The 19,289-nt window shown below is 40.1% G+C and overlaps 1 protein-coding gene across 1 annotated transcript in view; it reads left to right on the top strand.

Moving 5' to 3' along the window:
* Nucleotides 1-19,289, top strand: part of Dnah3 (dynein heavy chain 3, axonemal) — a 912,075-nt gene that overhangs the window by 589,936 nt on the left and 302,850 nt on the right. The window contains exon 37 of the mRNA XM_068228454.1: nucleotides 432-617. Within this exon, the coding sequence (XP_068084555.1) occupies nucleotides 432-617 (186 nt within the window). The remainder of the gene's footprint in view (nucleotides 1-431; nucleotides 618-19,289) is intronic.

Below are 19,289 nucleotides of genomic sequence, written 5' to 3'. Positions count from 1 at the left end.
GTAATACCAAAATTTAGCATTAATGGAGAGAGATTTTTTAAAAAAATAAGTAGGCCAGGTGATTCGCTGTGCTGTTTTCAGTTTAGATGTTCTGCTGTCGATTGATGTTTCTCTTTTGTGTTCCAGGTCATAATTTCCCCAATATTTGAACTTATTCACAATCTTAATTTGTTTACCATTGTCGAGGCAGAATTATTGAATTTTTTAAAAATCTGCCCAGAACTAGATTCTAGTTTATTAATATCTGTTCCTATTCATTTGATGTCTGGTGCTGAATCACATCTTCTCTCAAGTTCTATATCATTTCTTCAGCAAATTTAAACATAATATTTTGGCATTTTGATTAGACACTTGAGGCAAATGTGTGAAATTCTCCTAGTGCTATAGTCATTGTTACTTTTTAATATAATGTGTATTGTGTTCTGTTGCAGTTATTTGTTGGGTGCATGCAACCACCTGGTGGAGGATCCAATGAGGTGACGGGTCGCTTTATGAGACACATGTTTATTGTATCCATCGATTCTTTTGAAGATACCACTCTCAACAAAATATTTTGTACCATTGCTGACTGGCATTTCAGTAAAGGATTTGATCCTAACGTTTCACGTCTTGGAAAGGTTTGTCATTATTATCAATCTCTTAGAATATTTATTGAGTTTAAAGGATTGAATACACATACAAAAATTAGTACCACAAAATTAAAGTTTTCACAGTCTCTGCAACTTTTCCTCAATAGAAAAATATGAGTTTTATTCAATGAATGTTGAAAAAAAAAGGACTTCCATAGTAATTTGAATTTTTTTCTCTCTCCTAGTATGTCTGCTGTATTGAACATTGATGAGACCTCCACAGGATATGAAAATTCTAAGAAATGTTAATTTTAACATACTAGTATGTAAAACTTGAGAGTCCCATACCTGAGTGTAGCTCAGTGACACCTTTCCTGTGCTTCAGATTTGCATATATTGACAATAACTTCAGTTTGTGTTACCTTGGAAGTCTTAAGTGATGCAGTTGTCACCATCTGTCAACCATTTAGAGAATTTTTAGAAAATGTAAGGGGGATATTATCAGAACATAATGAATTCCTTGTGCCCCACATAGTGTGAAGGCAAATTAAATATGCTGGACATGATTTGAAATGTAATGAAATACATAAGCTTGACTGGCTCCATGGTTGAGGATTGGATGTTTGTTCCTATGCACCTCTCTTCACATACTCACAACAGACCACACTACCAACCACCACAGAAACACACGATAGTGAATGTACATCCCTCCACATAGGGTTGATGTCATGGAGGACATCTGGCCATAAAACAGGGCCAAATCCACATCTGAGTTACAGTTTGCATGCACAGACCCATCAGCATGTGCAATAAATGGTGGAAAAAGCCTTGGTATTGACTTTCTTGTCACCATTCCTTTTTTTTTTTTTTTTTTTTTTAGCCTGATCTTAGTAATGCCTTCCATTTTAGATACCATTTCAGATTTTTCCCCCACTATGTGTTTAATATCACACTAATCATCATCATCATCATCATGAATTTCTTCCAGCGAGTCAGGTAGGTTGTTTAAGAACAATGTTCCCCCATTTCTTACGGTCCTGGTATGCTTATTTTCTCTCTAGGGCATCCCATGTTTCTCTTCTCTTCTCTAGGTCTTCTCTTATCTGATCTAACCACCTTTTTCTGGGGCGTCCAATTGGTCTTCGTCCCAGAACGATCTTTTCAAAACACTTCCTTGGTGTTCAAGTCACCTGCATCTGCTTAACATGTCCTAGCCACTTCATCCTTGCAACACTCAGCCTTTCTTCCATGGTCAGGTTGACCTGCAGGTCTCTTTGTATCTGATCATTCCTAATTCAGTCCTTCCTTGTTTTCTGTACAGCTCATCTAAGGAACTTCATTTCAACAGCTTGCAGTTGACTTCTCTTTTATGTATGACGCAACTCTCCAGACTATACATCGTGATGGGCAGGAGATAAAGTCTTAAACAGGGTTTGTTTACCCTTTGAGGAACTCCCTTGTCCCATACTATGTTCCATATTTGATGAAAGAAGTTGGATCTTTTTTGCACCCTGTTCAACACTTCATTCTTAACACATCCATCATTTAATATTGTACTCCCCAGATATTTAAAGCTATTCACACATTCAATCTTTTCTCCTTTGAGGGTGAGGTTACAAGGTGTATTTGTCCTGCTAACTTTCATTATCACTGTTTTGATCTTGCTCACAGTTAACATATATTCTTCAAACTTGGTGTTCCAAAGATCCAGTCTCGTCTGAACATCTCTCTCAGTTTCTCCCCAAATGGCATTTAAAAAAAAAAAGAAAAGCATTAAGATCTTCCTTATCTATTTCTTTGAGTTCCTTTATAATAGTATCCATGAGTGAAATGAAGAGCAATGGGGAAAAAGAACTCCTTTGTTGGACAATATCACACTAACTCATGTAAATTTTCAAGTATAATGGGATAGTAAAGTGAAGATCGAGGACTGGAAAAGTAGTGGCTGTGACCTTAATTAAGGTACAGCTTCAGCATTTACCTGGTGTGAAAATGAAAAACCATCTTGGAGGATGTTTGTGTTTGTCCCTATGCACTCTGCTTTATATACTCATAATCCACCATGGAAGCCACTGTTTCTTAAATGCAAGCCTACTGCTATACAACTCGTGCCATTTAGCTAATTTGTTCATTCCATTGGTTCCTGTTCTATATTGAAAATATGATCATAATGAATCTGTGAACATCATTCACTACCACAATGAAAACTGGCCACATTTTCATGAATTTTCACACAAACAATTTCACAGAAAAGAAGTCTGGATAGACCTAAATTTGTTGGAGAAAAGAATTTTTGTCTGTTATACCATAATATAGGTAGATAAGTAAAATTAAAAATCCACCTTTTAAATACTAATATTAAACTAAATGTTATAACATTTACCTGGAACTAGTTCCGATGCTTCAGCCAAATATGAGAACAGACAATCGTAAACATACATATCATCATTATATCAATGCACATATAAACACTCTTAATATGGGACTTATGATGCCCCTAAAAGTATCTGGAGAATAAAACTCCAAATAATCACAATTTCAAAATCTTGAAGTCGTGATTAGTATGACACTTAACACAACATAATTCTTTTTACTCAAGTTAGAACTTTGAAAGTATTGAGTTCAACTTAGAACTGTAAGATTCTCAAATAAATAAAAAAAGTCCTGTCATAAATAAAATGTTATACAAAGGTTGAACCACATATAGAATTTCTCTGTAAATATGACAGTCACATTTAGAACGGCATCATAAGTCTCATATTAAGAGTGTTTATATGTGCATTGATATAATGATAAAAATAATAATAATAATAATCGTATGGCCTCAGCTACCGTTTGCAGACATTTCGAATTGACGCCATCTGGCTGTCTGCTCGTCAATTTCGACGTTCCGGTTTACTCTGTCTGCCATCTAGCGGACCTAGAGTAAACCGGATCTCTCTTGAGCGTTTATGGCTGAGATTTAATTAATTTTGTCGGGTAAATACCAAATGTATCACCAGAGATCTTTTACATGCCGACATTGTACGACATGGAGTGTCGAATGGACTTTTTTCCGCCCTTCAAAAATCCGACTACCTCTGCCGGGTTTGAACCCGCTATCTTGGGATCCGGAGGCCGACACTCTACCACAGATCCACAGAGGCAGCTGATATAATGATGATATGTATATTTACGATTGCCTGTTCTCATATTTGGCTGAAGATGACGCTTACCAGCATCAAAACTAGTTCCAAGTAAATGTTATAACTTATTTAGTTTAATATTAGTATTGAAAAGGTGGATTTTGAATTTTACTTATCTATTATTCGCGGTTCATAACGGACTTAAAAATGAAATTCTTAAATTTAAATGCTATACCATCCTCTAATAACCCAATAGGAAAGTTCCTAGGAACGACAGTGTCAACACAGTTGTCACCACATCTAAACAGTTAACACACTGTTACATAAAATAAATAATCCACACTTGTTGACAGTTGGGAAGCAATATGTAATTGATGAGCAATGATATCTCCAGAATGAAATAGTCAAAGACTGTTAAGAGAAAACCATTACTTAGTAACATTCAGATTGTACTCATCTACTCAGAGGATTGTTATCGTACAGCCTCAACTTAACTCTTATACTGCCAGGCGACCGATCTATCGGCCATGCGAGCTGCTGCTAAAAATCAAAATCAAAATCCTCGGTGGCAAATGGTACACTAAAATACATTATTGTCAAGCACTAAATATTAAATTAACCAGAGAACAAAATTTTCCTATAATACAATATTATACAATTTACACTAACAATGTTTTCTATTAAACACACAGCTCATCCTTAATAAATTTATATTGTTTACAAAATTCTACTTATAATATCTCCTGTACTACTTACAAATATAGTCAACTGATATACAGTATGTGGAATTACTTCAAATGATACTATATAACTGGTATAACATTAATATTTACATTGCATTTATTTATTTACTATTTTTTTTTTTTTTACCCGTTCTGGATCCTAAGTAGCATAACGACCTGCTGCGTCTTAACCAGAGCCCCTTTTGCCACCACTTTTCAGAGTTCCTGAAGGGCCTTCACAGCTACCGTAGCGGTCCCAGGGCCCTCGAAGTCCCCACTGTACTTCACCCCTACAGGCAGCCCCCTACTTTGGCTGTCCAAACTCCTTAGACCAGGGGATGGAATTAATTTATTCACACAAATTTTTTTATTTGCAATAACCTGCACTGGTCGAATGCCCTCTAACACTTCATTTATTTTCTCTGTTGCTGTTTATTCTCTTCTTGGATATCTGTACATATTTTGGAAAAGGATCAAACACTACCCCTGGTAAACTGTTCCACTCCTTCACACCCTTCCCAATGAATGAAAATTTACCCCAATCAATTCTGCTAAAATTCCTTCTAATTTTATATTTGTGGTCAGTCCTGCCGATATAATTATTTTCCAACTGAAGCCTCTCACGGATATCTCCCCATGCTTCTTCTCCTGTATAGGCTCTATATAATCCTATAAGTCTAGTTTTCTCCCTTCTCTTACTTAAAGTTTCCCACCCAAGTTCCTTTAACATTTCTGATACACTACTCTTTCTCCTGAAATCCCCTGTTAGAAATCTTGCTGCTTTCCTCTGCACACTATCTATTTCTTTTATTAGGTATTCTTGGTGAGGATCCCAAACACTGTTTGCATATTCCAATAATGGACGAACCATACCCAAGTAACTTTTTTCTTTTAATTCTTTGTTGCATCCTTTAAGTAGCCTCATTATGACATGTAACGATCTGTATGCTTTCCCAACAGTGTCATCAATATGACCCTTCCAGTGCAAATTACTTTCAAATCTCACACCTACGTATTTGCACTTGCCATCTTTTGAGATAACTACCTCATCCAAAGTATATTCAAATTCAGTTTTAAAGCTCCTGTTTGTAAAAGTTGTAACAGTTGATTTGCCTCCATTAACCTTCATATTATTTTCTTCAACCCATTGTTGGATACCTTCAAGGTCCCTTTGTAATTCTGAACAATCCTCAATGGTATTTATTTCCCTATAAACAATTATGTCATCTGCATACGATCTCATTTTTGATGTTATATTGTTCCCTAAATCATTTGCGTATATTAAGAAAAGTAACAGACCGATTATACTACCCTGTGCAATTCCCTTCCAAACTTTCTCTTCCTAAGATACATTATTTCCTACTTTGACTTTCTGAACCCTTGAATTTAGAAATGTTTTTATCCAACGTGTAACCCTTACGTCCAATCCTATTCCCTCCAATTTCTATAATAATATTCCATGTTCCACTCTATCAAAGGCTTTAAAAAGATCTATGGCTATGCAATCTAACCGACCTCCTGAATCCAATTGATCTGATATGTCCTGCTGAAATCCCACCAGTTGTGCCTCACAAGAAAATTTCTTTCTAAATCCATACTGGCTCCTCATGAACCAATGTTTATCGTCACATATCCCTCTGATGTACTTTGATATTAAACTCTCCAGTATTTTACAAATTATACTGGTCAGGCTGATTGGTCTGTAGTTCTCTGGCTTCCTTTTATCACTCTTTCCTTTATAAATTGGTATTATTATAGATTCCTTCCATTCCTTTGGTATTACACTATTATTTATGACATAGTCAAAGAGAAATTTTAAATAAGGCACTATGTACCACCCCATTTTCTTTAAAACCTCCCCAGTAATTTGATCACTTCCTGCTGCTTTTCCTTGCTGATTCAGTTGGATTTCTCTGAAAATATCTTCATTTGTGAATGAGAAGCTTCTTGTTTCCCTCTGTCTCTCTCCCTCTTTATCTTCTGTTTCGGTTTCCAACTCTTGACAATCATCTACTGAATCTCTAAATTCCCTACTAAATAGGTTTGCTTTCTCAGTATCTGTTAAATAGTGTTCACCCCCTTCTCCCACCATTGTAGGAATTTGGATTCCTTTTCCTTTTTGATTCCTGATATATGAATACAGCTTTTTCCATTTCCCTTTGTGGTCATTACCCTCTTGAAGTATGCCTTTCATATAATTCTCTTTTGCTTCCTTTTTCACTCTATTCAGTTCCCTCATTAGCTGTTTTCTAGTTTCTCTACTCTCCCTACCCTCTTTGATTTTCCTGTTTACTATTCTACATTTTCTTTTTAATTTTCTTATTTCCCTTGTATAATAAACAGGGTCTGAGGTCATTTTACCCTTCTTAACAGGTACAAATCTCTTCTCTCCTTCCCAAATGATTCCTTTAAATTTAGCCCAAAGTGTATCCACGTTACTCCCTCCACTTATCCAACAACTGAATTGTGATTTAAGGTAAGTCCCAAATTCATCAACTTTAGTTTTTCTGTACAATTTCTTGTCTTGTGTAACCCTCTTATTAAGCCTTTTTGGTACGAGTCCTACATCCATTATTACAGCCTTATGGTCTCCTATTCCTTCAATTACCTCAGTTTTATCAACAATTTCCCATGGTTTAACCAAGAATACATCTAGTAAGTTATTGAGACGAGTTGGTTCTTGTACTACTTGTATAAATCCTCCCTCCCAAATTGACTTATTTGCCATTTTCTGTTCATGGGCTTCACTTGCAGCTCTATTCCATTCAACTTCAGGCAAATTTAGATCTCCCCCAATTATTACCATATCATTAGTATTGTTTTTATGAGTATAATCTATTATTTTCTCAAAGATTTCCATGTCTCTTTCCTCTCTTCCAGGCCTGTATGTTCCTATAATTCCCACCTCCTTCATATTATCACAAACTAATTTTATCCCTAATATTTCATCCCTTTCATTGGTAAACCATTCATGTGAACAGTAAGTTTCCTTCACCAGAATAAACACCCCCCCCTCCCTTTTTATCTCCTCGGTCTCTACGATAGACTGTGTACCCTTCTGGAAATACTTCTCTATTACCCACCCCTTCTTTCAACCACGATTTCACTCCTATCACCACATCAGCCTCATAAAATTCTATCAATGTACCGAATTTTAATTGTTTATTTACTACACTTTGACAGTTTACCAAGAGCAATCTCAGACCCCCTTCCTCCCTAAAACTTGACTGTTGCAATTGGGTAACTTGAAATTCCTTACTATCCTGACTTTCTTTTTCTAGTTGACTGAGCCAGCTTGAAGTACAGCTGGCTCTTTCCACTAGTTTTCCTGGTCAGTATTATAACTCAAAGGAGTTGCCTGTTTTACAGTACATATCTTAAGATTAATAAAATCTAGAACAATATTTGCTATCTTTCATTTACCTGAATTGTTTAGATGGAGGCCATGTTTTGTATAACAGTATCTCTCAAAACTGCTGCATTCAATAACCTGAGTATTCCAAAAATGTTTACAAATTTTAACAATATCTGTATTGACCTTGTCCACTTCAATGTTCACACACGAGTCTCTACTCAAATCATGCCTGTGGGGCACGTTCACTACAAAGACGTTAGTGTGGGTCAGCTTCCCTAGTGTATGTTTAAGTTGTGATCTTACATTCTTGGCGTCGTCGTGAGCTACGTCGTTCGTCCCACCGATGATAAGCACTGCATCGCCGCTCCCGAAGTTCCTAGTTGCTGCTTCTACGTTTTCCAGAACACTGCTGATAGAAGATCCTGGATATATTTCTCCGGTTGCTGCTATATTCTCGTCGTTAATCACTCCTGCAATTCCCCTTCCTTGGCTATCACCAAACACAGCTGATTTAGGCCTAACTGGGTCTTGAATCTGAATTCTAGGCCTAAATTTTAAACTCGGCACGGCAACGGCAGCGGATCGCCGGAGGCCGATCTGTCGGTCACGTTGTTCTTTCGCCTGTATCTTCAGTTCCTGCTGCAAGATCACAACAAAAGTAATACCGCCAGAAAGATTGAAGCTTTTCCTCTCTGAAAATATTGATAACATGCAATATCGATATCAATGTTTTTTAAAAGCTTTCTTTCAACACACTGTATGTTTCGTGCGTGGTAGTCCTGCACTCTGCTGCATCGTGTTGTTTGTTATCTTGTTTGTTTATACATTTCCTAAACGATATGGACCAATGGCTGACACAAAATCGGTGTTAGACTAAAATTGACTTTTTGCAGATTCCATCTTATTTTTTGATAAAGTTGTGGATATATTTTGAGGGTTTGTATGTTGGACTATTTCTGCAATTGATGATTGGACGTATGGGTATATCTTTCTTATGTAATTTAGGTAAAGCTCTTGCTGTGGGGGTGTTAGGGTTCATTAGGATTAGTTTTTGCTGTTCTGGTTCATTCAGTAGAAATGTAGAATTCTTTGATAATGTTTTTAAATTCTGTTGGATTCTGATTATGGGATCTTTATTAACTCTTGTGTAAGTCTCATTTGTGAAAAACTCTTCAGTTTTTTAATGTAATCTTTTTTATCTAATATAACTGTAGTTTCCCCCTTGTCAGCTTTAGTTATTATTAAATTGTTAACTTTTATTTTGTTTTTCATATCTTTAATTAATTTAGCATGGTTGAGATTAGCACTTTTATTTAATCCCTCAGTTAATGTTAGTAGTTTCTTTTTTATTTCGTATCCAGTATCGTTTTGTAATTCCAAAGGGAGTTTAGAGATATTCGTCTCAACCTCTGCTGTGGTGGTGATGATATCGTTTTCTTTTTGTATACTAGGCCAATTATGTTTTAACCTTTTAATTAATAATTCCATTTCTTTTTCTGAGAAGATCGTATTCATTAAGTTAACTATGGCGGGTGTGTTGTTGAAAGAAGGAGTCTTTTTACTTCTTTCTTCGTGCCTTTTGGGTGACTGCAGCTGATTTTCTTTTAAATAGGCAAGTTGTTTTAATCTAATGTTAATTGTTTCTTATTTAGAATAATTAATTTGTAATCTACATGCAGTTGAAATGAATTCCATTCTATAGGGGCTACATATTGAGACACTGATAAGTGTAGTCTGTATAGTTGTAAGTTTAAGAGTGATTTCTTCCTGTAGAAAGTTTTAATTTCATCTTTAAGCCAGATTTCATTGGTTTTGTTTTGGGTTTCTACTAAATAAGGAGATGATAAGTTTTTCCTTTGGACATGTCTCAAGAATCTTGGTACCATTTTTAATCTAAGACATTCTTTTAAAAAGGCTATTGAACCGTTCCCATCCATCGATATCACAATGCCAGACTCAGTCGGTTAGAGCTTCGTGGTTACGTTCGGTCTGTGGGCGAGAATTAAATCTAACTTCTATAAAAATAATCACCAATGGTGTATATGAATGGGAAACAGTTGCATTTGTTGTGAATAAGAGACAGATAAAGGGGTAAAATGGATTTATTCACTAGAGCACATAATTAATATTCATTCTATCGAAATTCCACAAAATACAATAAAACATGACGCAAACTGTCATAAAAAAAAGTATAATGTGCCGTGCACATTAAGAACAACTACATATTACATTACTAAAAAAAATATCGGTCCAAATACCGAACAAATAATTTATAAAAGAACAAAATCTTAAATCTTGGCCTGAATTACATCTTTAATTCTCGACAACGCCGCCAAGTGAATATGCCGATTTCCCCGAGGGGAATTTCGATTACGACCGTCCACAAGCTATGCTTCGACAAGAGAAAATCACGTCAGTTTCATTCCATAATACAACTATTTACATATACAAAATCATTAATCCTGATAAGGGAAAATCCAGGGATCCTAACTTATATACTACACAGATTCTACTGACAGATCCGATCTGTCGCAAACAACCAGCCTGAAGCTGCATACCACCAGAGAAAATTAGCTCCGGGCTAAATTTAAGAGACAAAGATTAATTCGTCAAGACACAACACACTGACAACAGATACGACAAGGCACTTCGATACAAGGTACATAAGTATACAAACACAACTCCTGTAAAATAACAGCATAATTACAATATAAAGAAAATATGTACATGCAGTCAGAGCACTTCCTCATCACCAGGTCATTAGTGGCACGCCCCTGTCCGCCAGGGCGATCAGGACATTCCCCTTTGACTAGTGGTAAGTTTCACTTTTCATGGGAGCGGAACCCCGCTGGAAAGTTATTCATACTGCCTCGCAAAGGACTCCAGGCAAACGGGGTGCAGCTTACACTTGGCGGGGTGCAGGTAATTGCTTCCTTCACGGCTATCCCAGCCAGACTTGCTCACACAACAAAAGAAGGTTTCTCTCTTAAATACTCTTAAATACTGCTGCTTTATTACGTAAACTAATTATTTCTCCCGTTTATAAAATCTTCTATGACAACAGAAACATCTCTTCTTCACCTTTCAATACATATGCCGCAAACATCGCTCTCAAGGAAGACGTCACACATGGCCTTCCGTCTCAGCGGCTCGGGAGTTCGATTCTCGACTCTGACTCTATACTCTGCGGGCATATCCAAGCCCGTCCTTGTTTAAAGCAGCTTGCCCTGCCAACATTCCTTCCTTGCCATGTTTACAGGCATTCAAACCCATATCTGACTTCCGCGTCATATATCAGGCGATCTCAGCCTCTCAACCCTCGCAATAATCTCCACCCCGATCTACTGTCGTCTCTGCTCATTAGAAGAACCTAACTACCCAACGAAGACGTCGTGGCGTTCCTGTGGCAGCGAACATATATCTGAAATCGCGCACAGATCAAATATAAGAGGCCTACACTGGTCTTTACTGCTAATTATTCCACAAAGAGAAGGCGGCCTGGCCTCGTCAATGATGAAACTATCCACCTTCCTAACACTTAACACACACACCTAGGAATGCTCTGAAAGGATTAAAAACAATGCATGCACACACACTCCTAACTTTACCTATTTACAACCCTTTTTCCCCTAACTAAACTAACCACGAATCACTGCAACAAATAAGGGCACTAGCATGCTGCCCTGGATCTCCCACTGATTTATTGACAGTAAAATTACTCATCGTTAGCAAATTGACATTGACCGTTAATATTACCCTAAAAACTGGATGAAACTGAATTGACCTCAAATGTTACCCACATGCTTAAAAATCTGACATATCCACTTAGCTTTGTTGTCTTCGGCAATCACACCATCTGCACAACTGCAGCGTCAGGAGATTACTCGGCCATCATATCCTCTTTGATGGCGTTACAAAAGATATGAATTACACATGTAGCTTCCATGATTGTCCTTGCAGATAACACTCCTACAATGAATGGAAAACAGGTTAGCACTACACTTGCTCAATTGCATACGCGCACACTAATTAAGGAGATATTGCTTAGCACACATAATTGGGCAAAGATTAATTCTTTAATCAGAGTCGTAGTCTCAGGGAATGCGCCCCGGATCCGTCCGTATGCAAGAGCAATTACGATACGATCGAACACGTTTTCTCCGCGATCGCGAAACCGACCCGAAACGTTGGCGTATAATACTGCTAATTAGTTCACGACAATCTTCCCGGTATGCCCAGCTATCGTCCCTTTTATTTACCGCGTTCACACATACGTGGTACCTACTGCACTTGATGTAAGAGCGAAGCGTCACACGCGTAGCGGTAAATACACATATACGGACTTGTAACTCCCGTATTTATTAAATGTAACTCACACCAGGGTGATACGTTTTACTGTAGTCTGGGCACGCTTCTACGTGTATGATATTCATATAGCAATCATGAAGAAATAACGTCACTGTAGCACTTTGATGTCGGACAAAGAAAATGGCGATCTCGACTGGCGTGGAGACTACTTCCTGTACCACGGACACCTCACGAAAGACAGACCCGCTTCCCCAAGCCACTCTTGGTTTTTATGGACCCACCCGCGTCGTTCCGAAAAGAGGGGGTGGCCCTGTTGGCTATAGCGCGAGGTTTCAACCGCTTTCTCAGGACAAAGCCCACAACCGTTATAACATAGCCACACAAATATATATGTAGAAGTTAGCCGATGAATGAACAGATAAAGAAGTCTAAATTCATTTACTACTCATCAGGCGTATCGAAACCGTGGAGAGGGGTTATTTATCAGATTTCACCCTTATTTCTAATAGGTCGGCACTGTGATGATCGAAGTTAGCAACCCCGCGCAATTCTCTATGACTCGCTTTCACAGCTCGCGATTGGCTCTTTTCAAACTCGCCGCACGTTAGGTGACGCTGCGACACTCCCACAGCCTCGTTCAAACTTTCAAACCACAGGCCGATTCAAACCTGCTTCCGGCCGCTCTTCCAGGGCGCGGCCCAGCACAAAGCCGTTTGCTTGCCACCTCGCAAACAAAGTCTTTCAAATTTAACGCCTCCACAGTGTTGCGCACTATGCAAATAAAAGTCCCTGGGGCAATATGATATGTTTCATTCTCCCAGCACCCCGTTAAAAAATATGTGGAGACAGAATGGAGACATATATTTTTTTCTATTATATCAACACTGTGATTCATCTAACACATCTGTGCTAATAGGAGGTTTCGTTCCGCGAGTAGGCTCTCTTTCTTCTTCCTGGCCTCGCAGTATATTTCCAACAAAGCTTGGAATTTCCTCTCGTTGCCTTCACATTGACTACATTCTCGCGACGGAAGGTGAGTTGAATCTTCACTTGCCATCACGTTCACGTCTTCGGCCTCTACTTCTTGCTCCTCCTCTTCTTCCGCTTCTTCTTCTTCTCCTTCTTCACGTGCCTCATCCTCAATCTCGTCGTCGTCGTCGTCTCCTTCTAGGTCGTCCTCTGGAATTTCATCGATTCTAATTTGTCCCGGTAGATGGTAGGGCTTCAGATTGGATGTGTTAAAAGTTTTCTCCACTGTACCGTCCATACTGCGGACCCGATATGAATTATTCCCGTAGTCATGAACTACACGATAAGGTCCCACATACAACTCCGCGAACTTGTGATAAAAGCGGGCGGACACATCCGAACTTGTCGGTCGCTTCACCAATACTAATTCACCGACCCTTAGAGGACGATGAAAGCGTTTCCCTCTTGTTCGACGTGCTCTTCTTTCGGCCTGGCTCCTCAACTTCTCGGCCGTCTCTCTCACACACATCTCGAGTGAGGGGCGCGGGTCAACGGGACACGGAATAATGCCATGCCAGGCTCTATTCGGATATTCGTTGTGCTGTAAGACCATCGGGATCTGGCCGCTAGACTCGTGGCGCGTCGTGTTGATACTTTCTGTGATAATCGGTACAACATCCAGCCATTTCCAGTGCTCCGTTGAAATATACAGTCTACAATATTTAGAGATCTCTCTCATTATTCTCTCACTAGGATTGGATTCTGGATGTCGTATCGAGCTAAGTACGTGCTGGATGCCTAGCTTTTCAAGTTCACGCTTGAATACGGGAGAGGTAAATTGTGGCCCGTGGTCACTTAGTATTTTCTGAGGCTTACCCATCTTGGGTATAATTTTATTCTTAATCTGATTCAGAGCTGACCGTGTATTTGCCTTTTGCACAGGACATAAGGCTACGAATTTGGAAAATACATCAAGGCATACAAGTATATACTTCATCCCGCGACGACTAGCAGGTAACGATCCGAAATAGTCGATCGCGAACAGCTGTTTCGGGGCACTAGGCAAAATTGGTTTAGGAGCCTGCTTCAATAAGAAGGGACTTGGTTTCACCCGCTGACATTTATCGCAAGTGCGCAGGACCTGCTGCACCATTCGCCTCATCCGTGGCCATGTGAATGTCTCCTGAAGTACTGCTGTCACCTTCTCGATTCCTGCGTGACCGGTAGTATGGTGAGTTAGCCATATCAAATCTATTTGAAACGTGGGCGGAACTACAATTCGAAATTTAGTATGGTCCTGGTCAATGAATTTATGGATGAGATTATTAAATAGGTGATAAGATGAAGACTTCTTCTGGGCATCTTTGAATCTGGCAGTACCGGGTTCGATCTCCTTTCGAAAATAATCCAACATGAGACGGGTAGGTGGGTAATTCTCCTGCTCTTGCTTAAGTTCGGGTAATCGATTAAGGATAGTATGATCTTCTTCACCTAGTACAGCGAGATTTATAGTTGCTTCCTCGGGGTTCGGGTTTCGACTTAAGGCGTCAGCCACCACATTGAGTTTGCCAGGACAATGCTCAAAGGTTAGGTCAAACTGCTGTATGAACAACGACCATCGGCAAATACGATCACTAGCTACATTTGACTTTTGAATAAACGTCAAGGCCTTATGATCCGTCCAGATTGTGATCGGGAATCCGTAGATATACTTCCGCCATTGAGTTAGAGCTACGACGATGGATAGCATCTCTAACTCCGTGGTCGTCCATTTCAACTCGTGGGGTCGGAGTTTTCGGCTCATAAAGGCAAGATAAGTCGTTTTATGTTCTTTCTCCGGCGTTTCTTGGAAGAGGATGGCTCCAATACCAACACCTGATGCGTCTGTCTGAATGAAGAAACGTCTGTCGTACTGTGGGTAGCCTAACTTGACTGCGTTAGCCAACATGGCTTTAGTCTGTCGAAATGCCTCATCATGGACATTGGTTCACTTCCACCGATTGTTGGTTTTCAATAGTTCTTGCAGGGGAGCGACTGTCTCCGTATATGCTATGCAGTGTTCCGCAAAGAACTGACATAATCCTAAAAATTGGCGGATATGCTTAACTCGAGTCGGCTTAGGGAAGTTTTGTACGGCAGCAATCTTCACAGGATTTGGCCTAATCCCCTCTCCATCGATAACATGGCCAAGAAATAGTGCACTTCTTTGACAGAAGTGTGATTTTTCCAGGTTCACTTTAAAATTGCAACGGTTTAAATCTCCCAGCAAAAGATCAATTTTCTTCAAGTGTTCGTCTAAGGTTTTGGAACAAAAAATAATGTCATCAATATATTTTAACGTAAACTCCTTCACTGCCGGACTAAGATTGCTCTCCAAAGCCCTTATCAATACCGAACTTGAATTGGCCAGGCCAAAGGGCAACCTCTGGAAAATATATGTTTGATTGTCGAACATAAAGCCAGTTAGCATACTCGTGCTTGGGTCCAAAACGATATGGTGAAACGAAGCCGTCAGATCAACAGTTCCAAAGAACTCCATCCCTCCAAACTTCTTTAATAGGTCCTTAATCAAGGGTGGCTGCACGTACTCGGGGACTAGGCGCTTATTCACAGCACGTGCATCCAGGCAAACGCGAAGAGACCCATTTGCCTTAGGCACGGCCAGGATTGGATTAAGAAACGGGCTGGCAGCTTTAGTAATAACGCCGTTCCTTTCCATATCATCAATAATCTCCTTCACCTGTGGAAATAATTTTTCCGGTACAGGGTAGGGACGTTGTTTGAAGGGCTCCCAATCGTTCACGACAATCTTGTACTCATAATTGGGTATTCTACCAGGTTTAGAACCAAACACCGTCTTATGTTTCACCAGTATTTCCCGTAGCTTTCCACGCGTGACCTCATCCACCGGGGCCTCTGCTACCTTGGTAGGCAATAACTGGTTAAATTTAGCCTCCTCATCGTCATTTTCTAAATTGGCAATCATAACCTCAAAATTTTTTTTAAGTTCTTCACAGTTGGTAATCCAGTCTGCCGGGAAATCATCATCTTCCTTTCCTTCATCTGCTACGGTCGTCCAGATCTGTTCTTCACTAAATTCCTCTTCCGCTTGGTTCAGTTGCAAATTCTCACGTAGCTCCTCCATCCGAAAGTTGATGTTATTTAACCCCATATCAATCACTGCATTATAAGTACTTAAGAAGTCGGTTCCCAGAATTAAATTGTACTCCATGCGCGGCAAAATGACACAAGGATGTGACACTGTAGAATTTCCTATTTCCAAATCCAGTAGGGCCTGCTCCTTGCAAATCGTAGTCCTGTCGGGTACAATGCCTCGAACCTTCAACCTTGATATCGGTATAATAGGAACCTTCATTTTTGTCTTTAATTCTCCGATCAAAGTTTGTGAGACAACGCTTATGGTGGCGCCTGTGTCTACTAAAACTCTGACGCGAAGACCTCCTAGTCTAATATATATTACAGGTAATTTTCGTAAATAATTTTGATTCAGGTTTTCATTCTCCTCCAATAAGTCCTCTGGTTTTATTATCCAGCTATCCACCGAGACTGTGACCCACCGGTCACCGTCCTTCTTCTCTTCCGTTTTCAGTCTATCTTCCCCTTCTACTGTTGAGCTTTTTTTTTAGCTCCGTTCTCCCTTGCGTTAAAGTCTGGCGCATGGGGATTCAGTCTATTGTGTTGAGCCTCCCGGAAATTACGGTACTCAATACTTTCCGCGCCGTGCCCTTGACCAGCCATTTGTTCTTGGATAGCAGTCTGCCATTGTCCGCTGGGCTGTTGTCTTTCTCTGAGCTCGGAGAGATACCGTTGAGATTCTAGGTGTCTCTCTCTATCACCTGGTCCCTGCTCGTATTCATTAGAGCTGCTACGAAAATTCCTATTGTCCCCTCGGTTATACGGCCGCCTCTGTGTTATGTATCCTCGTGGTCGGTACCTGTAGGCACGCCCATTTCCTCCATATGAATAAGTTCGGCTTCTGTCGTAATTCCTATTCCAATTGCCTCCTGGTCCTCTCCTGTTGTCACGATTATTCGCAGAATTCCATTGGTCTCTCCGTGGTTGCCCATTTTCGTCTCCATGTATTTCCCGCGACGTAGTCTGTGTCCCGGAATTCTGGACGTCTCCTCCTCTCCTTATCTTGCGCGGCGGGCTGCTATCCTTAGATACATCTACCACATGAACTGTTTCCGTATGTCTAACCCTTGGCTGAGACTGGCTCGAAGTAAGGTCGAGTTGACGTAACGTCCTTTCAGCCTCTGCCGCTGACTTGACGTTGGCCGCGATAAGGGTTCTCTGCGCTTCGAGTGGTAATTGCCTCGCGATGGCCACGACCATCTCAGATTCGGACGGTGGTGTATCAAGGTCTCGAAATTTGATAACTTGAGACACAAAATAACTCGAAAACCTCATCGGAATCGTCGCCGGATATTTCTTAGCGTATAGCTCCATCCTTAGAGCTTGCTGTAAGGAAACGTCCCAAAATTTACGGAGAAAAGCCACCTTAAATTCCTCGTATGTGCTAAACGTATATTTGAAGGCCTGCATCCATTCCAAGGCGGTATCGGACAAAAATTTTTCAACTGTACGTAATTTTCGATCGGGGGGCACCCTTGCGTCTGATAGAAAGTCATCTATCTCACGAAGAAAAGCCCTAGGAGTCCTATCGTCCATGCCACTAAATTTCCTCGGTTTTTCCTCGGGCGACGCACGGAATATATTATAAATCGGCGCTCCATTTGTTACGTTTGGAGTGGACGCTCTCTCTTCCGGGCGGGATAAGTGAATTATATCGCTCATCATCGCTGGTTCATTGGTGTCGCTAGCAGCTCTCTCGATATGACTCTGCTGAATTGAACATTTCAATTTGTCCATCTCCTTGCTGGTCCTGAGGTCGATTAATTCTATTTTATCCTTCAAGTGCTGAATTTCCTTTTCTGCATTTGCCAGCTTGTTTGTGTTCTTTTGACTATGCTCTGCCCATATCTCAATTGTCGCACCAACCTCATTGATATTGGCTCTGGTGTTCTCCCTGTCCGCCAGAATTATCTTCTTAATCTCTTCGCCTTTACCCGCGATTCGATCCGTGACCTCCCGCGTGACTCTTTCTTCCAGATTCTTCAACTTGACATCATTTTCCTTTACCGTCTCAGATAACTTCCGTTCCATTTTCTCTTCACTCTTCTGCTGTCCTTCGGCAACCTGATTCTTAATCTCTTCCGAGAACGATGAAAGTCTCTTTTCATTTTCAGCGCTAAGCTGCTCTATAGCGCTCCGATTTTTACCGATTTCTGTCCGTGCCTCATCTAACCTACTCGTTACTTCTTCTAGCCGTTGGTCTGTCTTTTCGGCTCCATCTGATATTTTCCCTGCTAGCTCCTCAACGGTTTTCTGCATTCGTTCAATCTGTTCCTCGGTTCGAACCTCTATCGCGTCGATATGTTTCTCTAATCGATTCATCCCCTCCTGACAACAAATCTGAACTGTTTCTATCTTTTCTTCGAGCTTCTCGTTACCCTGTGCTATTTTCGCCGTAAGTTCACTCACGTTCTTATGCTCACGTTTCTCGGCCTCTAGCGTTACTAACTCAAGTCTGTTCGCGATCTCCGCCATATTTTCTTGCTCGCGCCTCACAGCTTCCTGTTCGCGTCTCTCAGCTTCCGCAGCCACCGAGTCCATTTTCTCCGCAATCCGCTGCATACGTTCCTGCTCATGCTCCCGTGCTTCCTGTTCACGTTTTCTTGCTTCCTGTTCCGCTAACTCCATTTTCGCCAAAAGATCGGCGAGGGTTACAGCCATAATATTCGATACGAATGCGACTACGCAGTTATGCTTCCGGTGTGAGAGTCTCTAGATGTAGAACCAAGATTTTGAATATTAATATAGAAAATTTCCAGTTTCTGCCATTTACGTTAAAAAAAACACAAGCAGTCTGGCTTCACAAATTCGCCATGCAGAAACTGCCTAACGAATAATTATCATGTGCTCATTATATCGCGATAAAATAATCAGAAATCCTTGCGTGTATTAAAAAAAAAAATGAAAAGATAATTACAATGTAGCCCCAACCGTTTACTAGAAATGTAGGTCTATGCTAATTTGGGCTCAAATATATGCATTAGACATCAATGCGTAACCACATTTGCATCTTATCTCCGATTAAAGGATTATACTTCCCACAACAATGATCCATACACCTTCAATCTTTGACAATGATGCCACT

The sequence above is a fragment of the Anabrus simplex genome, chromosome 6 (genome assembly GCF_040414725.1).
Source record: "Anabrus simplex isolate iqAnaSimp1 chromosome 6, ASM4041472v1, whole genome shotgun sequence".
NCBI lineage: Eukaryota > Metazoa > Arthropoda > Insecta > Orthoptera > Tettigoniidae > Anabrus > Anabrus simplex.
The sequence above is the reverse complement of the archived record's forward strand: the minus strand, read 5'-3'. Positions and strand labels throughout refer to the sequence as shown.